General features: G+C 39.4%; 1 protein-coding gene across 2 annotated transcripts in view; it reads right to left on the bottom strand.

Moving 5' to 3' along the window:
- The window catches only part of FAM78B (family with sequence similarity 78 member B), a 127,950-nt gene extending 103,513 nt beyond the window's left edge, over nucleotides 1–24,437 (bottom strand). For both annotated transcript variants that reach the window (XR_007953848.1, XM_051999098.1), the window contains exon 1: nucleotides 24,093–24,437. Coding sequence is in view for 1 of the 2 variants with exons in the window: in XM_051999098.1 (XP_051855058.1) it covers nucleotides 24,093–24,355 (263 nt within the window). In the remaining variant the exon portion in view is untranslated. The remainder of the gene's footprint in view (nucleotides 1–24,092) is intronic.
- Between the last annotated feature and the right edge of the window lie 305 nt (nucleotides 24,438–24,742).

The following is a 24,742-nucleotide window of genomic DNA, read 5'->3' as shown; positions in this document are numbered from 1 at the left end:
TTTATATTCTGCTCTACTTGAGCAAGACAACCTCTTGGAGCTTAAGTGTCCATCTGTATAAGACAGATAATGATACATTACCCTACCTTACAAGATTATTATGAGGAAACACTTCAATAACATGAAGTCTCAAGGAAATATGAATTATCATTATCATTGCTAAGGATGGGACTTGTGATTTCATTGGTGTAGGGAATTTCTTTCACCGGGCAGATTAGACTGAAACTATTCATCTTATAAAGTTGCCTGGGGAGCCATTGAGAGGTAAAGGGATCAGTCCAAAGTCACCCAGCTAGTAGGTGTCAGAAGCAGGATTTGAACCCAAGTCTTATTAACATTAAGGCCAAACTCTTCAGTCACTATATCATGTTGCCTCTTGATGGTGATGATGATGCCCATATGAGTCAGATCTTTACTTATCTTTCTCTCCACCATCACTACCACCCCCAACTCATTTGCCTGAATAAGATGGCCCTAACATCTTGCTTTTATCAGGATTTTCTGCTTACTGACAGCAAATGATACCATCAGCATTTTGCCAGGACTTTCAAAAAGAAAGAGAATACTTCAAGTTGAAAAAAAGGACATTTATCTGTCTGAAGGATAGAGGGAAAAGAGCAAAGAGAGACCAACCTCTCAAGGTCTTTTAGCTTCCTTCTGATACTTTAAGAGTGGCTGCATACCACATATAATAAGAAAAAAATCATATTTATTAACATGGTTTACAGTTGGCAAAGCATTTTCTGTACAAAAATTTAAGGATGGGGCAGCAAGCCAGTTGATGTTAATATTATTATTTTTCCCTTTTCCCTCTCATATTTTTTGCTCTGGATCTTGAATTTCATCAATTGGGGGAGGAACTCCCAGCATGGAAACTCCCTCTATAGAGGGAGTACTCAATTGTAATTTAAGATCATAACATCATAAAATTAGAACTGGAAAGTACCTTGGAGATCCTGTAGTACAATCCTCTTGTTTTATAGGTGAGGAAAATGAGGCTCAAAGGTGAAATGACTTGCCCAAACATAGACTTTAAGAATTGCTTGGATCATTGAATATCTCAGTGACTTGTGTATCACAAATCCAGAATATATCAGGGGCAATACTTGAACATGGGTTTTAAGGATACTAAGGCCAGCCCTCTATTTACTATACCATGCTGTCCTCATTCCTATCTCCATGACTTTTGGATTTGTTGTCTTATGAGTGAAGTATACTAAAAAATTCATTTCAATAATAAGGATTCTAAGATGTCATTAATCTCAATGTAAGGGCTGCCTTGTATAATCAGCCTTTCCTGTTCTCCCCAGCTGATAGTGCCTTACAATCAAATGGTCATCTCTACTGTGCATATACTGGAAAAAATATGTACCTGCTGGCCCCACTTGTTAGATTTTAGAAGTAGCAGGGATTGTTTTTTCACTTTTGATTTTCTTCTCATAGCTCCAGAACATAGCACACATAGTAGGGGCTTAATAAATATTATTTACTGATTGATCTATAATTTATGTATGAAGATATGAAGTCTCTGAATATTTAAGCTCTCAAACCAATGACAGAGCCCAGAATTTATATGACACTTGTAATGACCGCATATTTAAAATCAGCTGGAGTCAGGAATTCAGGTTAAGGGAAAAATCTTCAATATTTATTAAAGTGAAGAGGTGAATAAAGATTGCGATAGCAAATATAGGCAAGAAAGGTTGCGATAGCAATATGGACAGTTGCGACAGGAAGCCAGCTAACAGAGAGAGATGTGAGCTGAGCAAACCGTGGCAAGGCAATCCCAATAGTCTCTCCTTCCCCTTCTTTTTCCACTCCCCTGCCTCCACCCACCAAAATCATCATTTCCTATACAACACATCAGGACTTGCACAAAGAGTGGGCGGGGGGCATTCTTTCTCCAAGCTTATATATTAATAGGGTATGGTCCAATTACTATTTAGCCTCATGTGCTTGGGACCTCAGTGCATCAACTCAAGCCTCAGCCCATTACAATACTGGCTCTGAGGCAGAAGCAAACTCAAGTCAAGACATGATTTTGTTAGATAGCTGAAAATGAACACTAAAACTAGACCCCAAATGTGGCCTCACGCTCTGCAAATTCTCCAGTCAAAAGGCTTTTGTCTCTGTCTTCCTGATAGGAAACTGATGCCCAAATTAATATAATTTAGGGCAGTGACTCAGAAATCTGTCATAAGAGAATTTATGAAATATCATTGGAGGGATGAGGGCTCCTCCTTAACTATGCATGGTCTTGCTTGATTGCTACAAGCTCCTCACCTAATAGCAGCTCACAGTTAGTGCTAGTGTCATCGGGGTGGAGCAGATAATTCCCCTTTTCTGTTTCACTCAACTAGGCTATCTGTGTTTTGAGGTTTTCAACTGGGAGGAACAGTCTTTGTACTGTTACCATGTATTCAAAGTTCATAGTTCCATATGCCCAAAATATATAACTGTATCATATAGTTATATATTATATGCATATATAATATCTAACCTATATATATCATATAGGCTATAAAACTGTTCATATCTTTTGACCCATCAGTGCCATTAGTGGGTCTGTATCCCAAGGAAATCATAAAGGAGGGAAAAGGACACATAAGTAAAAAAATGTTTGTAGTAGTTCTTTTTGTGGTAGCAAAGAATTGGAAAATGAGTGGATGCCCATCAATTGGGGAATGGCTGAAAAAGTTGTGATACATGAAGGTAATGGAATACCATTGTTCTATAAAAAATGATAATCACAGAAAGGTCTGGAAAGATTTACATGAACTGATGCTGAGCAAAACAAACAGGAATACACTGTACATAATAACAGCAAGCATGTGCGATGATCAAATATGAAAGGCTTGGTTCTTCTCAGTAGTTCAGTGATCCAAAGGAATCCCAATAGATTGTGGACAAAAAATGCCATCTGAAACAAGAGAAATAACTAAGGAGACTAAATGTAAATCAACACATGCTATGTTCACTTCTTTTTTTTTTCCTGTTTTTTAATCTTTCCAACAGTTTTTCCAGTTTGCTCTGATTTTTCTCTTCCAACATAATTCATAAAAACAATGTATGTTAAAATAAATAAACTAAAAAATGGTCATAGTTCCAAAATGAACTGAACACCAATCTGGTTAGAAAGACCTGACTTTCAAATCCCACTTTATATACCAACTAAGTATGTGACCCTAAACTAGTCACTTGACCTATTTCTTTTCTATAAAATATGGACAGTAGTAGCACCTACCTCATGGGGTTGGGAAGATCAATGAGATAAGATAGAGTTACCATGAATGGTCCATATATAATCTCACCCAAGCCTCATAATAGTATCAAGTATCCTTATTACTATATTACAAATGTGGACCCTGAAGCCTCAAAATGAAGTGATTGATTTAAAATCTTCTACTTTTCAAACTCTTCCCTTTATTCTAGGTTACCTCTTGAAAGATAATATATGATGAGAAATGATTTCAACAAAAAACAGAGGAGTCAGAAAATGCTATCTTGGAGCTCATTAATGACAAATATGAGGTTATAGACATGGAGATAAAAAAAAAAAAACATCAGCAGAAATACAGAACTGGAAAGGACTAGCCATATGCAAGCATGACAGAAAAAAGTCCAGAGAGGATAGTGTGTAGCCAGCTGGCCATGAGTCAGCAGTGCAGTGCTATAGTTTAAAAGAGAAAAAAAGGCACATCAACTGGGATAAATGTTGTCTAAAAGGGAGCACAGCATGTAAGGACCATTGGGACATTTCCCCTATCATCTTCAGCTCTGGTCAGGTACTTTTCTTCTTACCATTACACATAAATTCTCAGCTGGGATTCTCAAGTGGGAGGTGGGAACACAGGCTGACATTGGTTTAGTGAAAATTATGGAGTTGAAACCTTTAAGGAAAAGTTGAAAATGGGAAGATATTTAGCTTAGAGAAAAGTAAGATGGAGGTTGTCAGTCAACAAACATTTATTATACATCTATTATCATGTGCACTTGCTGAACTCTAAAGATACAAAGAAAACCCCCTCAAAATTCCTGCTCTTGAGGAATCAAATGAGGGAGAGAATATGCATGTAACATGTGTGTATGTGTTTGTATGTGTGTATACACACACACAAGGTAAATTGGAGATAATCTCATAAGCAAGGCGATTTTTAAAAAGAAGGCATCAGGAAAGTTTTTCTTAGAATATGAGATGTTAGCTGGGACTTGAAGGAAGCCAAGAGGTAAAGATGAGAAGTGAGAGAATTCCAGGCCTGGGGGATAGAACAGTCAAAATGCATGAAGTAGAGAAATGAATTATCACATCCAGGGAACAACAAAGAGACTTGTGGAGTATGTAGAAGATGGTAAGACATAAAAGATTGGAAAGATGGGAAAGCATTGGGTTATAAATGACTTTAAAAGCCAATCAGAGGGTTTTATATTTGATTCTTGAAGTGATGGGGAGCCATTTAAATTTGTTGAAGGGATCAATCAAGCCTTGATTGACCCAACCTCTCTCAGCCTCCTCTTTCCTGTGTTTGGATGGCCGAGTACCAAATTACTCACAATTCCTTTCCTTATTAAGGGAGTAAAAAATTAAGTCTCAGATCATTACATTTTGCATCTGCTTCCCTACCTGGCTTCAGTCCCTTGGAACAAGATGCCCCAGCACAGGGAATTCCCTGGTGTCTCATGCCTCCAGTCCCTTTTCCTGCTTCCTTTGGTGTGTTATCTCCCCCTCTAGATTGTAAACTCATTGAAGGCAGGGACTGTCTTTCTTTTTATTAATTGTATCCCAAATGCTTAGCACAGTGTCTGCCACATTGTATGCACTTAATCAACTTTTATTGAATTGGATTGGATATGCTTTACGAAGATCAATTTGGCAACTGAATGAAGGAGTTTGAGGTGGGAAGCAGTAGGGGATGGGTTTCATAATGATCTCAAAGGCCCACCTAGACCTGGATTAAGTCCCTCTCTTGTGTCACTCTGCTGCTTTCCTAGGTATTTACTGGTAACATTCTTGATTATCTTTCATTTATAGTCTATCTTGCTTCCTTAGGAAGATTGTCAAGTTCCTTGAGGCCAGGGTCTCAATCTGGTTTTCTTCGTATCTCCTAAAGTCCCTCCACAAGACTTCATAAATATAGCAAGTGCTTATTAAATATTTATTCATCCATTCAAACACCCAAAGGGCTTCAGCATAAAGATTACCAGTGATTTATCTCCACAGAATAAAGAGCAATGGCATCTACTGCTCCTTTGGATTTGCATTTTCAATCCCCCATATTAGAGAATCCATTCCCTCTACATCTCTACTTGTCAAGATCTTTTTCTTCATTCAATATTGGTTCAAGTATCTACTCTTCCATGAAGCATTCCCTGACTGCTTCAACAGAAAACATTCTCTCCTGAACTAGATCAAACCAAATAGAGAGATAGACTTTGAATCAGAAAGATCTGAACTTGAATCCTGATTCAGACAACTGTGTGTTTAATATGTTTGATGAATTGAGTAGGACAAAACTACATTCAGGGATATAAGTTAATATAAGCAAAAAAATCCTTAGATGTCAAAGGTATCAAACTTTCTTTAGAATAATATACCTAGAAAGGATCACAATGAATGGCTGTTTAACACAATCCCTTGGTTTTATATATTAGGACTGACCCCAGGGAGAGTGAAGCGACTAGTCAGAAAAGTGGGATTTGAAATTCATTTCTCAGACTTCAATGATTATAAAATGCCATTTCCTCCCCACCAAGGATAGACAGACATTTTGACAAAAGATCCTATAATTTTGATTACTCCCTACCCTGAATATATGAAATCTTTTGCCAATCTTCCCACCAACCTGTTTTCACCAGGGGAAAACTAGCACCTTTCCAAATTTATTCATTGATCAGCAAAGCTACCTTTTCAAAAAGGTTACCAGAGGATTTTAATTCTTTGCTTTCCCCAAATTTCTTGGTTCAAAGAGGAGTCTATCCCTTTCTCCTCATCTCTTGATTCCCAAAGGGCAGAGGAGGCTGAGATTCATTTTTCAATTCAATCCAGTTCAAACATTTCTTAAACACCTTTGGTATCAGAAGCTCGGTGCTGGCACTAGTAGGAAGGAGTAGGTACAAATGCGAATTAGACACAGTGCCGTTGGATCCAACAGCCTTACAATGTAGTTGAAAAGTTGAAGAGATCTGGGAACTCTGAGGCCAGAGTGTGGGAAGGATCATTTATCAATAGAAGTGCTAAAAGTCCCTGAGGATGTTCAAAGAAGATTGAGTAGGGAGGAATAATGTGGGCCAGGTACTGGTCACTGAGAAAGGTGCAAAAGAGTCTTAGAGGTTTGTAGATGATAGCAACAAAACTGGGAAGAGGATGGGTCATCCATCTTAATGAAAACACTTAACAATGGGGTAAGTGGCAGGCAGGTCAGGTTTTTTATGAAAGCGAGGAGGAGGAGGTGGGTTGCTGAAAAAGTCTCTTGGCCAATTAATTAATTCTCATGGCAACACCCTTGATGTCCCCTGTTTAACACTGAGAAAAGGGTACTGACTGAAAAATGTGTCCATTCCTTCTAAAGAATATTTTCTGTTAGACTATTTCATTCTTGATGTTCCCAGAGGAAAGCTGTATTTAAAAAAAGGCAAATCTGAATTGATTTTTAAATTTAAAAAGTGTGCACCATCTTAAATATCCTTTCTAGAAGCTCAGCAGCATTTTTTCTTGTTAACTATGTTACCCTAGGCAAGTCATTCTACTTCCCCATCCTCTGACATCGCAGGAAGCTCCATATTTCAAATACCCACAGCTGAGGGAACTTCTACTGAATTCAAATAGTCTCCTGGGCTTGAATTAAAATCCAGTCTCAGATATTTATTTTGTGACCCTGAGCAAGTCATAGAGTAGCTGTCTGCCTCAGTTTCCTCAACTATAAACTGGGGATAATAATAACACCTCTTTTCCAAGGTTATTGTAAGGGTCAAGTGAGAGTTCTGTAAATTGCTTATCACATTAGTGCCTGACACAGAGTAGATGCTAAAATAAATAAATAAATTAGTCATGTTGTGACAGAAAAATCAGAGCAAAAAAGAAAAACCAAGAGAAAGAAAAAACAAAAATAAAGTGAAAATACTACGCTTCGATCTCCATTCAGATTCTGATTGTGGATAACATGCTTCGTTCTGATTCTTTTGGGATTGTCTTATTTCACTATATTGCTGAGAAAAGCTAAGTCTGTCAAAATTGATCATTGCCCAATGCTGCTGTTACTGTATACAATGTTCTCCTGGTTCTGCTCACTTCACTCAAAAAATGCTTGTTTCTTGAAACATTTCCTATATGAGTTTTTTTTTTCTTTTTTTACAATTCTGATCTTCTCAACTGCTAGGGCCCCTGAATTGACTTTGTATTTACTTATGTTTTTGTTTTTCCAGATAGTTTGCCAGATCCGTGGGCAGAAACAATTTTATTTTTATTTTTGTACCCCTAGCTTCTAGCACTGGGCCTGGCACATAGTAAATGCTTCATAAATGATGGTTCATTGATTAATTTTTTATAAGGTTTATAAAGAACTTTACATACACAATTTATTTGATCTTCATGACAAATCTGTGCGAAAGGTGATCCAAGTAGCATTATCTTCATTTTTATAGATAAGGAAAGTGACTTACAGAAAATGTAGTTTTCTTGTCAAAGCCTTTATAGCTATCAGGTGGCAGAATGATTATTTGGACCCACATATTTTTGTTCCAGATCAGTGCTCAGGAGGTAGAAGAACAAGTAGTCCTAGAGGAAGGACTGAGTGGACTGAGAGGACCAACAACAACAGAGAACCTAGGAAGGAAAATGCTAGCATTTCTAGATAAAGATATGATAAACAGAAGTATGTGTAGTATGATTATATATATATATATGCATTATATATACATATGTGTGTATATATACATCTATATGTATTTTTGTAAATATACAAAGAACAAAAGAATATGTAGAAGGAAGCATAGAAAAGCAGGGTAGCTTTGAAAATTATGTTATATTTATTACATATTTTTCCAAAAAATAAACTGTGAAATGGAAATTCACAATTTTATATTTAATCCTCTTTCTTATTTTGTGATGTATACATGAGATTGTTTCTGTTTTGTCTTTCTGAATTCAAGTTCAAAATTTAAAAATAAATTAAAAAGAAGCTAGGTTTATCTGGGCACAAGATAGAAACTTTTTTATCTTCTATTTTCTCAGGGTAGAGGGGCTTAGTTTTAGGAGAGTTGGTTTCTAGTCCCTGCACTGACATTTATCTAGTCATGTGACAAATAGTGGATGGGTTACTTCTGCTCTTTAAGACTCAGTTTTCTCATCTGGCAAATGGGAATAGTGTGTGTGTGTGTGTGTGTGTGTGTGTGTGTGTGTGTGTGTGTGTGTGTTGTATATATAAAGTATTATTTCCTCCTTTAAGAGATTAGTGAGAATGTGACCCCATAAGACCTAGGTTCCTTTAGGAGAGAAATGGGAACTAGAAGAGGGCAGGGATAATTGCTTGCTGACATCGATATGCTCTGTCTTTTCTTTTCCTCCCACTTCTTCATGCTTTTGAGGGTAATCCAGGATCATATGATAATCATAAATTGAAATTCTTTAAATTAAAAAAAATCAAAAGGGAGGAAAGTGACAATACAGGGGGGAAAAGACCACACTGCTACTAGGGAATCCTCTCTGTCCACCCTCCCCTCCATCTGTTCTCTTGCAGAGATCTCTCAGCTGAGTCCAGCCTGTCAGGGGAGGGGGTATGTGGCCCCTTCACAATCTGTCATGTGTGACAGTGCTTGAATTTCATTTCTGTCATAGCTGCCATAGGCCATTAAGCTATCTTTTTTTCTTTGGGTGGCATGTCTGCCCTACCCTAAAGTGTGCCATCAGCACTATGGTAGGGGGTGGGAACGAGGGTGGATGGAAAGATGAAAGAGTAGCTTTATTATTCGGCTCATTCAGGTCCCAAATCACTTTTTTTTCTTTGTGCTTCTCCATGCCTGCCCCCCCCAAACTTGGTTTCCCCTACTCCCCCTCCCTGCCATTCTATTTCCTGCCATCTGTGACATGTATCTCCTGGGATCAACTCTCCTTTCCTCTAATCACTGCTGACGGACATTGGGAACCTGCCTCTCCTTCTGTGCCCCTCCTTCCCCTGGCCACTAGCCAGGGATCTCCGGGTTGACCTGGGTTGCACTTTGCATACTGCTGAGAAGGGGGCACCCTTGGCAGCCTGCAGTATCCTGTTTTTAAGCATCACATTTCCCTTCTTGTGCCATTCACCTCTCCTCAAATGCCTGGATCCCCAGCAAATAAATTTCAAGAGAACACATTTCACTTATTTTTGAAAAGGCCAGACAGAGCCATGATCAGCAATTAGAGTCGTATGACTACTGTCTTGAGAGATTCAAAAAGTTGTCAACATTCACCAATGGTTGAATATGGTAAGCGTTAGCCAATGGCTGTTCTCATCTCCTGGCACTCTAAGTCCTTTTTTCATAGGGAGATAGCTCATCTGCAAATAGGCAAATTCACAGAGGTTATTTCTCAAAAGCCTCCTTAGGGTTATGGTTGATACAAACTAGTAACGTCCTCTTCTTTTTTTCTCCACTTACCTAGAAACCTAGGTTCTAAAATGAATCTACAGAAAAAAAAATGATGCACCCGGGAGACTTTTCAGTCTTTCAGAAGTGCCCATAGGGAGAGGAGGGGAAAATTGGTCTTTTTCTTAATCCAAGGCTGTGATATTGACAATAAGAAAAATTAATAGATCATATTTGCACATTCAATTTAAAATTTCCTTACAAAGTAGTTTATTCACTGCAATCCTCTTAGAGACATAGCATAACTATTATAGTTCCCATTTTAGAGATGAGAAAAATGAGACTTGTTCAAAGTCACAGACCTACTCAATATCTAAATCTAACCTTATTCAAATGATAGCCAGTACAGTACTCTTTCCATTCCCCCACACTCCTGAGGGCAGAGTAGGGGGAGGGTGGCAGGATACAACACTGAGAATTTTACTCAGTCACTTAGGTGTAACAGGAAAGTGCACAGCTAATTCACCCTGGATGGGGGCACCCGATTAGGTTACACGGGTAATTATTTATAAGTAACACACATATCCATAGCCCTTTGCTTTCAGAAAGAGAATCCTATTTCATAAGTCACCTAGGAGGCAGCTTCAGTGGGATTATCTCTTCTGGGAAAAGAACTGAGCTTTAGCAGAGGCTAAATTCACCCACCCAGCAGACAGCATTTCTATAGGAGAGAAAGGAACCCAGACCTAAGCTCTTGAATATCATCAAGGATATCTTGACAGAAGAAATATTACTCTGTGTCTTTTATGTTAATAATAATGGAGGCAACAATGGTGGGGGCTCACGATTTAGTATCAGCCATTTTCCAGCAGTGCTGATGGATTGATACAAAGCCATTTGTGCCATCTCCACCAGTCCTTTCTGTGGTCAAGAGCACACCCTTGTGAGACAGGTCGTCAGCATCGGGGGCAGATGGAGGCAAGGAGAATAGAGCAAAGCTAACTGGCCCAGCTGGGAAATGATCTCATAATCAGCCTTAGGCTGGTCATCTCGACTACCCAGACAAACCACAATAGAGAAAGCTAAAACCAGCCGTTCCCACATCACTTTGTTCCTTGGTTTATTCCACTATTTGAGTAGGATCAGAATCCTGGCATTCATTCCCAGACTCCCCTAGGACTTCCTTAGGCAGTGCAGGATGGAGGAGAGCACACTAGGCTGGCAGTTAGGAGGCCTGGGCTTTTGCCTGTCTCTTCTACTAACTCTCTGTGAGCTTCAACAAATTATCCTCCCTTCCTGAGCCTCAATTTCCATTTCTGTTAAATAGGGATAATACTTTGTACTATCTCACAAGATTGCTAAGAGGATGAAATGCGATAGCATGCCTAAAGTATTTTATACATTCTAAAGCAGTATAAAATACACGATAATAGTAACTTCTCCGCAAAAGCATTGTTCTTATGCCTCAGCATGGTATGGAGAGGAGCCTGGTTTTTAAAGGTCATGCCAGGCTAACACAATCACTGGCAATTTCTACAAAGCTATAAAGATGTTGACAATGAATCCAGTAGTGGATTATCCATCAGAATCTGTCTGTTATTCTTCCAAGGACCTAGTTCAGTTTAAAGAACCTTGATATCAGAAAGTCAGGCACCAGATGGCAAGTGCTTTTGGACACAACAGTACATGAAGCCGTCTTATAAGGCAGGGACGGAATGCCCACATGGATGAAATCTTTGACCCTTGACTTAGTATTATTTCTACTACCGGCATTTTTCAGCTCCAATTTTTAGGTCTAGCTTTTTGGAAGCTCTGGCTCCCCAACACACACACACACACACACACACACACACACACACACACACACACACACACACATATATATCCATAGCCCCTTATCCATAGCAGTATTTAACAGCTATAATATATTCTCATTACTGTTGGGGTGGGGAAGAGAGATAGAAAGGGAAAATGAAAGCAAGGTACCTGCTTTCCAGGACCTAAAATCCTGCTGTTTCCCACTCCTCTGGGCAGTCCCCATAATACTAGAGAGCCATTTAAGCCTAAGTGTTCCTGGCAGCTAATCATGCTTTTGACATTTCTTGTGTTGCTAAGCCCTTTGCCTTTACCACTCAATCCCCAAAGTCATGCCCTCCTTTGACCTGCATGTTCCTCCCCAGCCCCAAAGCCCTGGCTGATTGAGGATGGCCAATTTATTGCCTCACATTAACCAGAGCTCTGACAGCCTCCTGAGTGCTACAGCAGCAGACACGTGCTAGCCAGTTTGGAAAGGTCAGGCCACGGGAGATGGAGAATACCAGAAGCTTTCTGGTCTCCGCCTGTCACACAGCACCCCCACGCCCTTCAACCATGTGCCATTAGAGAACAACTGCATCACTGATTTATTTTTAAACATCTGGCAGCCCGAGTGTCTCCAGCCCGTTTCAACATTCTTGTCAGTCCCTTCCCAACTCTCACTATCAGGTGCCACAGGTGATACTCTTAATTTTTCCTCCTAGTAATGGATCCTGAAACTCACACACCCTTATCCAGAGCACACTTGTGAAACAAGTGATCAGTACTGAGGTCAGATGGAGACCACTCAGCTGGGGACTGATGCCATAACCTTTGTTTTCATTAACAGGGTTGGCCGATTACCTTAGCTACCCAGACAAGCCACAGTAAAGAAAACTAAAAACCACTCATTTCCACAACACTGTTCATTGGTCTCCTCTACTATTTGAGTAAATTCCAATTCCTGGTGTTCCTTTCCAGACTTCTCTGCCTCCCAACTTCCTTAGGAAGAATTGAGTAGAGGAGAGCATCTAAACTGGCACTTAGGAGGCTTAGGGTTCTGTACCATTTCTTTCATTAGGATTCTGTGCCATCTCTTCTACTAATTCTCTGGGTGATCTTTGACAAGAAACATTCCTTTCAGAGTGTTACATGTATTCTTTCTCTTGTTCTCTCCTTTCTCTAATTCTTGGCTCTATTATTATTATTTATTTTTTTGCCTGAGGCATTTGGGGTTAAATGACTTGCCCAGGTCACACAGCTAGGCAGTGTTAAGTATCTGAGGCCAGAATTGACCTCAGGTCCTCCTGACTTCAGGGCTGGTGCTCTATCCACTGTTCCACCTAGCTACCCGTCTTGGTTCTCTTATTTACTGTCTGTGTAAGTTGGGTGAGCCTCAAAATCTCTCTAGACTATAGTTACCTCATCATTAGACTAGAATAAGGTTCTTTCCAGGTCCCAGTTGCATGACTCCTTGAGCACTTTGCACCTATATTGAACAATCAGCTCTGTGGCAGAAAGCCTTCTGGACTGAGTCTGAAGATTTAAGTTCTGATTCTAGACTCTAGGATAGAGAACTGGGCCTGGAATCAAGAAAATCTGAATTCAAATCCAGCCTCAGACACTCAGTAGTTGTGTGATCCTGGGCAAAGAACCTCACCTCTGTTTGCCTCAGTATCCTCAATTAGAAAATGGGGATCATAATTGCAACTTCTTCCCTGTGTTATTGTGAGAATTAAATGAAATAATATTTTAAAGTGCCTAGCATACTGCCTGAAACAAAGTAAGTGGCATATACATTCATATTCACTTTTCTTCCCTTCTAGTCTTGCCAAAGACTTACTGTGTGACCTTAGGAAAATCACTTAATTTTCCTTGGCTTTGGAAAATGACTTTGTGGGGTTGTTGGGAGAATAAAGGAGATAATAGATGGAAAACACTTTGAAAATTATATAGTGCCAGTTATATAAAAAGGTAGCCTGGTAGAGTGAGTAGAGTATTAGATGTACAATTGTGATGGACATGGGATCAAATCTTGACTCTGACATTTACTGGCCAGGTGATCCTGGATAATCACTTCTATGGGTTGTTGGGGCTTGTCTGAGTGACTTATCATCTGCCCTGGTGGGACAACTTTCCATACTTATAAAAACACAGATCTTTTAAAATATTTTTTAATCTTGACAAATAAAGAGCATTATTGTATCCTTATCAAATTTGTGAAGTACTTAGCATAGTGCATGGAACATCTTAGATGCTTAATAAATGCTTAATTCCCTTCCTTCCTTCCTTCCTTCCTTCCTTCTTCCTTCCTTCCTTCCTTCCTTCCTTCCTTCCTTCCTTCCTTCCTTCCTTCCTTCCTTCCTTCCTTCCTTCCTTCCTTCTTTCCTTCCTTCTTTCCTTCCTTCTTTCCTTCCTTCCTCTTACTTTGTTTTTCTTCTTATTGTATACTATCTTATATTATGACAATTAAACTCACTAATTATATTATAATGAGGGGAGGGGGGAGAAGAGATGCTATCTTACCTCTCAAGTGTTAGATGCACCTAGCATAGAACTAGGGACATAGTAGGTAATTAGTGATAACACTAATTACTTAAGGCAGCCTGATATAATGGAAAAAGCTTTGGTTGATGTGGAGGATTAAGACTTCATTTTGAATCCTACCTCTAACACTTAACTGACTCTTGGATCATGGAGGAAAATAATTTTAACCCGTCAGCCTTAGTTTTACTATCTGTAAATAGGAATAGCAATACCTGTAATTGTTAGTATGGTTGGTTGTTGTGAGATGCTTAAATAAGATACTGATTGTAAAGTGCCTGATGAGCAAACCCCAAAGTGTCCAAAATTTAAAACTGTCCTAAGATTTTTGGAACACCCTGTAAAAATATCAGCTATGACTGATGGATCAAGGAAATTAGAGAATTCCTTTTGATGGAGTATATTTGGGAGGAAGATATTCCTAGTATCATCTCCATCTGATGTAAGAAATATAAGGAAGAAGAGCATACCTGGATTACAAACACCTTGCCTCTTAAGTAAGTGCTATCCTAGGCTGCAGTACCCAGCAGAGGAATTGTCTCAGGTCCTGTAGTTTGTCCTTGGGAATGCAGAACTGCCTATCGTCATCAACAGATGTAGTGGTGTTATTTTTAGGAGAGAAAGTAGATCTCATTCCCCTTCTTTCAAAATGAGCAGAAACCAAACCTGGCTTTGGGCAAACAGCTGAGAAGCCAGGTGGGGTTTGGGCAGCTCTACACTCCCCTCTTGACTCCCTGATAGCAAGAAGATGCCAAGAGCAGGGATGGCTAAAGGATCGGGGATCTCCCTCCTTAAATGGAAAGCTGCTCTATCTGCCCTGTCTATCCCACCTGCCAATAGAGAATAACATCAGGGATCTATAGTTAGTTCAATCCTTCTTTTTAGGGAAATTACAGAATTGATCCAACTTTTGTAACCCAGATATTGTTTCCCCAAATACCAAGTTGCCCCTTTCTAGGAATGAATAGAAAGGACCCAAATAGTCTTCAGGCTCAGTAGGAATAGTGGAAGAAATCCCCTAGGAGAGATCACCAAAAGGGAATGGGATAGGTCTTAGAAATGGGAAAGATTTCAAAAGTTGGTGGAAAAGAGTCCATTCCATGAATGAGAGAAGGAAATCCTTCCTCATCTCCTGCTCCAACTCAAACTAATAATCCTTTGAAGGGTGGGGAATGGGAAGTATACACTCAAATATTCCACACCTAACAAAAAGTAATAGTGATTGAAATCATTGGATGCTTTTTCTGCATATAACATTTGCATATAACATTCTGCATATATGACATTTGGACCTAATATTCAACCTCCCTAGAAGAGTTGGCAGAGCCCTGTTTTTTTATCATGTTGATTCTCATATTTGGACCAGACAATTCTCCTCATTTTGTTTTGGGGGATAGGATGATTAGGGATCATTTCTACTTCACTCTCAAAAAATGGGTTCTCAGCTCCTCAAAAGACGTCCATCCCAGCCTTCATCATTCTAGAATCTTATTAATTGATAAAGACTTTGGGGTTAGATAGTCCACTCCTTGTCCAAAGCATAAATTTCTTACAACATTTCCAGCAAAAAAGCGTTCAGACTCTTCTTATATATTTCCAATCATGGGAAACTTACTACCATTAAGAAAAAAAACAACTCTTTCCATTTGGGAAGTTTTTCTCTTTCCGTTCCCCACATGTTCTAAGGTGTCTCCCTCCTTGGGACTAGTTCTTAATTTATTAGAAGAAAGGATTTGAAATGTTTCAGTGACCTCACTCGCTGATTAAAAAGACACTCACCACTGGCAAGGGAGAAATGAGGACAGAATGCTGTTAATTGTGTGGTACAGAAAATAAGCACTAAATAAAGGATTTAGAGAGAGGCAGGTGGCTCAGTACATAAAGCAGTGGGCCTGGAGTCAGGAAGAGTTGAGTTCAAATTCAGTATCAGACACACTAGTTGTGTGACCCTGAATAGGTCATTAACCTCTGCCTGCCTCAGTTTCCTCAGCTGTAAAATGAATGTAAAAAGAATACCTATTGCCTAGCATTGTTGTTAGAATCAAATAAGATATCTGTAAAGCACTTAATATAGGACGTGGCATATGGTAAGCACTGTATATGTTTATTCCCTTTCTTTACCTATAGGAGAGTGACTAGGGCAGCTAAATGGCACTGTAGCGTATAGAGCACTAGTCCTGGAGTCAGTAAGATTCATCTTTCTGAGTTCAAATCCAACCTCAAGACACTTACTTGTGTGACTCTGAGCAAGATGCTTTACCCTGTTTGTCCCAGTTTCCTCATCTGCAATATGAGCTAGAGAAGGAAATAGCAAACTATTCCAGCATCTTTGCAAAGAAAACTCCAAACGGGGTCACAAAAAGTTGGATAGGACTGAAAGTGATTGAATAACAAAGGAGAGTGTCAAACTTTCTCTTTTTACTTCTCCTTCCCTGATACTACCAAGCAAGCCTGAAGTTTTGGATTAGTGAATTTTAAAAATAATCAGCATGTTACTTACTGTCGGGGGTAAAGAAGGGGATAGATGATAGAGTCTGGGGTTTTGTCTATCAAAGTGCAGCAAAAACCAAATGCAAAAAGGTAGGGTCTTCAGTCTGGCCCAGCTTCTGCAGTGTGAAAAGTGCTCAAAAGGATGACCGTATAATCACTGTCCTTACTCTTTTCAAGAGGAACTTATAATGATAAGTTCATCTCTGACCTTGTAGCTCTTGCAAACTCAGTGCAGATAAGTGTACCCTTTTGTATCTGGGAGAACTTTCTTACATCAGTGTCAGGGGCAGCTGGAGTGGAGTGGAGTGGAGGGGAAAATGGTGTTGGAGAGAAATGGGCTATGTAATGACCTACTTAGGGGCCTCTAGATACTGCTGACTAAACCTTGTAAGTGTACATGCAGGACTGGAGCCAAGGAGCTAACTGCATAGAGCAACCTGCCAGGCTTTCCTGCCTATTCATGCTGGAATGATGAGAGTGGATGATGATGCACCCACTTCAGCCCAAATAAGCTATTCATATGGGCTGCAGTGGTTCTGCTTCTGTACCTTTAATCTTCTGAACTTCCTCCAAATATTTTTCCTGAGATGAGGCCAGTCACTTCCCTGCTCTGTAATATGATGCCTCTGCAGACACAGGCCTGAATCCATTAGTTTTTGTTGCTATTTTGGAAAATCACAGGTGATTTCTTGTGGGCTATTTCTCAAGATTCTTTCAATTCAACTCAAACATTTATTAAAGACCCACTATGTTCAGAGCACTTTGATAAGCCTGAAGGAGAAATCAAGCTTATATCAAATGTATCCCATATTTCATAGAGCTTTTGGTCTAGTGGTCCATGCAAATGTGTCTCTAATGCCCTTCTAATATATGTGATCTTGTGTTTCAGAATACCAGTCATTTGCCTCCAAACAAAACTTGTCCCATTTCAATTTTCATTTCATTTTCCCTTCTTGTCCATTTGTCTAATCTCTTTCATATGTATTGACCAACATTGATACTTTATCTCCACTGACCTCAAAGTGCCATTACTCTTGACAATGAGACAAACATGCTTACCAGCTATGTATCAAAAGCCTCCCTCTCTCTGCTTGTTTCCTCTTCAAAATAAGGTAGTATCCCTCAAAGAGTTGTTAAAAGGATGAAGTAAGATGATGCTTGTGGGAAAAAATCTGGAAAAGGCTAAAATGTGATTGAAGAAAATGGAGAAGATGAAGATGTAATTCTCCTCATTACCCTCTAGAGTGACTGTTTCCCCCCTTGAAGAAATGAGGATGATGGGGGGGGGTAGTTTGCCCAAGGGCACAAATTGGGTTAGTAATGGGATGAGAATTTATACATTTTTCTTTCTATAGAATGGCCTCCTCTACAAGTAATTCATTTATCCATACTTGTGCCCAACTTATACCCATCTCCAAAACCTTGCATGTGTCATAGGAGGGTCCTCAATCTTTTCTAGAGGAGGAGCTACTTTCAATATTCCCTTAAGATCCAAGATACAGGTGTTCAACAATCAGAGGCAGAGGACCTACAAATTGTGAAGTTTTGCAACCAACAAACAAATCCAGATTTCCTGGTTGTAAAGCTCTGATCTAGTTAATACAGCTCTTAACTCCTTTGCACTTGTGCTTAACACCCTCATAAAACACACAGATGAATGATGAGCACATAGCACAGACAAATATATTTAAAGATAAGTCAGACAGGTAGAGCGAGCATAGGGATAAACCTCAGGGCTGTTGCTCTGAATGAAAGCTTTCTATACTGCAGCAAGGGCACAAGCACTGGCTTGAACAGCCTCCCCTACTACTCTTTTAAAAATATGAACACACTAGCTTCTAGTTCTAACCAAAGTGTTAAGGATGAAAGTCATATGACTTAGTCGACCCACCTGTCATTTCCAATAAACCATCTCCTGGGAGAGATTCCCAAACAGACTCACCCTATACAGAATGCCACCAAGAACAGATCAGGTTATAGAGCAGCTTCTGGATGGGGAATCAGCAAATAATATTAAGATCTCACCAAAGATAATAGAAACAATGTCTGAGTCTCAGTGACAAACAACCCAATGGATGACATCTCGTAAAGAAATACATGTTTGAACACAGAACAAAAATGAGGAGATTGGAGTAGATAAATGGTCCTTTTAATCTCTAAATCTATAACCTGTGATAACTAAAGTTGACCATACAGAATAAAATACCGAGTCCCCAAAAGGTGGCTGGAGAATCTAGAGTTACTCTAAAAAAACTTCATACTTCTATTTACTCCTTCTGACTTAGGGCAAATGACAACCTCTATAAGTTTCAGTTTCTTCATCCTTAAATAAGAGGGTTATACTAGATGATTTCTCCCAGCTCTAAAACCTATGATGTAAGGGAAACAATTTTGAAGATGAGAGCTTTTCCCCCAAGAGTTAAGTTTTGGGTATTCTACATAGGGAAAATGGCATATGCAAAGTTTTGGTGGTGGAAATAGGTTGGGCACAGGAGTGGGCAAACAAGTTACTTTGGGAGGATTAAAGACCAAAAATGTGGGTATTTGTAATCAGGTAAGGCTTCAGCATAGAGCTTGTCTCTAGAAAGAGAAGTAGGGAGGCAGGTTCAATTTAATTAACTTTCAAAGTCCCATTAAGTCTCAGAATTTTCTATAAGAGCGGATATTCTAATATATTTTAACAGTGTGGATAAATTCTAAGTATTCACTTCACCTTCATGACTAATCAAAAAAGATGTCCTGGTTAAGATTATCTTAAAATACTCTAGGGCATGCAGCTCATTTCTACTCCAATTCTAGCCAGTAATTTGCAGTTAGATTTTGCTTGGACAAGTCCACATCATGGAATAAGAAGGCTAAAACAGATATTACTCAGATGGTTGGAGAGTCAGAGATCATCCAGAATTTTTTCTTTCCTCCTACCTTAACATAGGGTTATATCATAGTCATCCCTGTTTTTTAAGTTTTAAAATATCATTTGGATGAAAAAAACATTCTACAATCTCTGTGATGACCTATCCTGCCCTTTAAATCAAAGGTTATTCATTGGCAATCTCATGAAACTTATAAGCCTCTTCTTAGAACAATGTGTTTAAATACATACAATAAAATACCAGGATTGGAAAGAAAATGAATTATATTGGAATAGAGTTATCAAAATAATATAAAAATGAGTTCATCAAGCCCAAGGTTAAGAATCCCTGATTTAAACCTACCTCACACAAAAGCTCTTGTCTCTATCCTATGATTAATCATATGGCTCTATATTATATCTATATCCTATAACCTATAACTTATCCTATGACTACCCTTTTCTGCTTCTGAATGGATGTGACATGTACTTATTCACATAGTTTTGCAATAGCAGACCTTGCATTTGCTATTGTATGTCACTGCTTAGTCTTCTATCTTCCTGGCTGAATCACCATTAGACCTTTAAAGTTTGGCACCAGACAACTTTCAAACTTTCCCATAATTTTCTAGTTGAATCTCCACTCCAAGCCACTCCATCTCTCTCCTCTCTCCCCATCAATAAACAATACAAAACAAAACACTTATAGCCTGTACTATCCATAGGTCTCATCATATTTCACACAGGATTTTACAGGTTGGAAGAAATTTCAGGAGCTAATTAGTCTGACTACCAGAAAAAATGTTCCCTCCATTACTGTGTAGTAACCAAATAATCATTTTGCCTTTCTTTGTGTCAAGACCTTAAACCCACTGCCTCATACGGTGGCCAATTCTACTTTGGGACAGCTCTGATATTTAGGAAGAGCTTACATTTTTTGCTCATACTTACATTTGCTCTCAGAAGCTAAGGAGAATATAATATGATTCTTCCACATGACAGCCCTTCAAACACTTGTAGTCAGACGTCATGTTTTTCATTAAACTTCTTTTCTTCAGCCTTAACATCCCCTCTCCCCATATTCATGAACATAAGGACTTGATCATGTCCTTTAGAAGATCCTTGAGTTTGTCAATATTCTTCTTAAAATGTAGTGATTCAAAGTGAACACAATACCACTGACAGTTATAACCAAGGAAGATAGCAACAGGATTACCATCTCCTCATTCCTGGATAGTCCATCTCTCTTAATGTTTTATCTCATAATTATCTTTTCATATGTGTATGTCATCTCTCCAACTAGATTGTAAACTTTTAGGTGTCAAGAGCTATGTCTTATGGTGATTTGTATAACCCACATTGGCTGTCCTTCACACTCAAAAATTGTTGGTTGATTGAAAGATCTTATAACCTTTTCCCCCTGGAGAATATTTTATGACAGTTTATTTAAATCTCAATTAATAATCATCATAGAGGGCTAAATTGCAAATTAAAAATAAAGATGACTCCACCACCCTCAATAATGGAAGGTTAGATATAGAAAGTAAAGAAATGTTACTTTCACTCAGTTCAAATATCTATACTAAAAACTTTCATCCTCAAGAACACTAAAATTCACTTCAATCTTAGAGTATTAAATCACTTGCTTTTTCTTTCACTACGTAGATAAAGCTTTCTTGAAATTTTGGCTGTGAAATATTCCCTTGGTGGAAGATGTGCTTAGACACAGTTCTTTTTTTTATCATCCTTGAAAAGCAGTTTCCCAGCTTAAATCCTCTTTTACTGTATCATGCTTAATATAACACAAATATCATACAGGGCTAAAAATCTGTCTGTGGGGTTTTCCCCACAGGAAAGGGCTGGCCAACATGGATCTAACAGGGAAGACTTTAGTGAGTTTCATGCTTTGTCAATTACCATTTCATTTTTTCTTTTTACACAGAAAAGTCTCCAGTGACAAAAAGTTTTCTGGTGACAAACAGACCTAAGGATTTGTATCATACTTCTTGTGTCCATAATGTACTTGGATTTAAAAGATCTTAAAATGCAAGGCAAATCACTTAGCTGTGTGCTTTCAGAAATGTCTTTAATAGAGTAGACTGATAAAAAAAGGAAACCATATTATAAAATGGATTCATTTTTCAACTTCTTGTGAAATATTTTTTGCTTCCCACATAAACCTCAAAGCAGATAAAAAATCTTAATATACAGGGGATTTAAGAAAAATACCAACAACAACAGAAGCAATATAATAGTAATATCAACATATCTAATTCTCATCTAAATAAAAACAAGAATTCAATGCAAAAGGTTCAGGGAATGTGTATCTGATGAGGGCCATAGGATGCTCAGGTCTATCATGCTTATCTGAATGTTACTCTATAAGTAGAATTGGCACCTTTTGATTTCAAGCAAATTTAACTTTTCCTACCCTCTGTTTTATCCTCAAACTTGTGCCTCCTAATATATATATGTATGTATATATGTGTATAGGTATATATGTATGTATATATATATATCTATACACACATACATACACATAGAACAATATGTATCATTCTTTATTTTTGAGAAATCAATATAAAGATCAGTCACAAGTTATTTGAGGAAAAGAAACTATAAGGACACTGTATCATAAAGTTCTCTCTAAAATGAAAGAGATTGGTACTGTCTTTATGAAAGCAGAACTAGTCTTTCATTAGTTCTTTATGTCCTCTTCTCCAAAATTTCTATTTATCCTACAAATTATTAGTTCAGAGAGTCCCCATTGATTGTCCCATGCAAGAACTACCAAAAACAAAGGAGCAAGGTTATGCACTCTGCTATCAGAGCCCTAAGCTTACTGGGCCCTTGCCCAGTCTTCAGCTTATTCTGACTGGATTGAAAAATAACAGATTTCTAAAAGCAGTTTTAAGAGATACGTGCACTCAGACAAACCATTCTTTTTGAGGGAGTGTGTATGTTTAAGTGGCATGATTCACCCAAAATAATAAGCCCCCGATTTCTCACAGCCCAGCTGTCTGCCAGATAGAAGAGGACACAGTGCCCAGAGAAATGGAGGAAACTGAGCATGTACAAGATAAACCAGTCTTCTCAAGTGTCATTTTTTTGTTAGTTGAAAAAAAGAAAGAGAAAAAAAAGACAAAAGCTTTAGAAAACAAAACAAAACAAAATTCGTATATAAAAATCTATTTTTTTGGTTTTTTTTTCTTCTTCTTCTTTATAAAAGCCTATAACTACAAGTGTTAGTGTTTAACTGGAGGATTTGGTATAGATCCCAGGTCTGTCATTTACTATCTCTGTGACCTTGAGCAATTCATTTAATTTTTTTGGGGGGGCTCTCAGTTTCCTCATCTGTAAAATGAGAGTATTTATTTCAAAGCTTCCTATTTGCCCTAAATCTTATAATCCCTATGATCCTTAAATGAATGAAAGGGGTCCAAAATATTTCTTTACAAGTGTCTTGACATTAAAACCGAGTCTTCCTCCTCACCATCACCATTTTTATTGACACCTTGGGATTATGGTAGTTTACTAAATGTTTCCTCTTGAAAAAGTGCCTTGTAAATGAAGCTCAGTTTCAGGAGGGGGGGTTCCCTAAAGACTCCTAGATAATTAGCATGCTTCACAGATGTTGCTTTTATTAATTTAATCGCAGATAACAATGCAGCCACAACATTTTAACCAGTATATGTGCCACCTACTCAGAGCCCTGGTTCTGAAAGAAGTGCTCTGGGAAAAAGGAGTGGGGTGGAGAGATGAGAAAGTAATTCAAAAAGCTAAAAGAACACTCTTCCTCCTTCTTGACTCCCCAAACAGCTGAGAAGTCTTGGAGTTACCCTGAACTACTGCAAACCCTTAGCAGTAGCGTGAGGGCCACGGGAGAGGGAAAGAGAACTGCTGAATGAATTTGGACAGCTCCTGGCTTCCTCTGAAAAGGGATTTTCAAGGTGGGCTTTTGAAAAACACTTTCTGAAAGAAATTGTGCAAGTTTCGAAGAGAGAGAAGACTCTCCGCTCTACTCCTGACAGACTAAAGGACAATTCATTTCTTTCGCTGGGAAACAAACAAATAAACAATCCTCTACTATGCTAGTTTTCTCTTAAGATTCCTCAGTTAAGAACTTGGTTTCTTCTACTATCCCGCACTTCGTTCGGGGCTACATATTATTATTAGAATCCTGAGAAAAGTGCAATTCTGTTAAATACACGAAAGGAAAACCATACAGTCTTCCTGATTTCAGGCAACGAGGACTCAAGTTTAGCAATTAAGGACAGAGATAGAAACAACAAATTCTCATCTTGGAGACTACTTGCTCCTGTAACTCCAAATTACAAACCCTAGGTAATCATAATCTCATGCCTGTCTTCTGTCGACATTTGTACAGAAAGGTCAAGTATTTAATGTTTTAGACACTTCTTCCCCCTACTTCTTTTTGCATTAACCGCAAATGATTCAGAAAAGAAACGAGAGCAACACCCGCAAAGAATAGTAACCGCGTTTCAAACAAGCCCGCCAGGGTATCACGAAAGCGCTTCTCTCTTTTTCTGACCCCGCCTTCCCCTTTCCCTTCTGTTCTGCACGATTTCACTTGGTTTTACGTGTTTTAAAAAATAATAAAATGCTTCTCTGATTCTCCCTACACACCCTGTCACTGAAACAAAAGCAGAGGAACGAGGGAGGTGCGGAAAGGAGGCGGCAGGGAGGGTTAGAAAGAGGAGAGAGAGAGAGAGAGAGAGAGAGAGAGAGAGAGAGAGAGAGAGAGAGAGAGAGAGAGAGAGAGAGAGAGAGAGAGAGAGTTGTTAGGAATTTTCTCTTTTCATTTCTCTTTCTCTCTCTTTTTTAAATGCTCGCTTACATGCCCAGGTCGCTGTACGTGTTGAAGAACTCCATCTGGTTGCAGGCTTGAATCCAACCTACCACCCAGGTCTCGTTGCGGGGGATGGGGGGCATGACCACCCGGGCGGAGGCTTTGAAGTAAGGGGTCTTGTACCGCAAAACGATGGGCGAGCTTTCCTCGATGAGCGTGGGGCACTGGTCGATGGTGGCGCAAACATCGTATACCACGATGTTCTCCCGCCGGATCCGCGCCTTGCAGGTGATGCTCTGGATACAGCCCATCCTGCTACCCAGTGCCGGCACCAGCCCCTGCGCGGCGTAGCGCGGGGCAGCGCTGGGGCCGGGGCAGGCACTGGGGGGAACCCGTCACGCTGGCATGCTAACTCCCACCCACCCTCCCCTCCCCCCCAACCCGCCCACCCACACCCCAAATTGCACCCCTCCCCAAGCCGGGCACCGCGTCTCCCCGCCAGCTGATCAGCGCACGAGGAGGAGGGAGCAGCCGCTGCTGCTGCCGCCCCGCATCCTATAGGGAAGCCCTGCCCCTCCTCCTTCCTCCCCCTCTTGATGCTGCTGCTCCTGCTGCGGGTCCGAGCTGCCTGGACTCCCACCCCTCCCACACCGCCCTTCTCCTCCTCTTTCTCCTCCTCCTTCTCCTCCCGGGCTGGG

Source organism: Antechinus flavipes, chromosome 4 (assembly GCF_016432865.1).
Source record: "Antechinus flavipes isolate AdamAnt ecotype Samford, QLD, Australia chromosome 4, AdamAnt_v2, whole genome shotgun sequence".
Taxonomy (NCBI): domain Eukaryota; kingdom Metazoa; phylum Chordata; class Mammalia; order Dasyuromorphia; family Dasyuridae; genus Antechinus; species Antechinus flavipes.
This window is presented reverse-complemented; position numbering and strand designations above follow the sequence as displayed.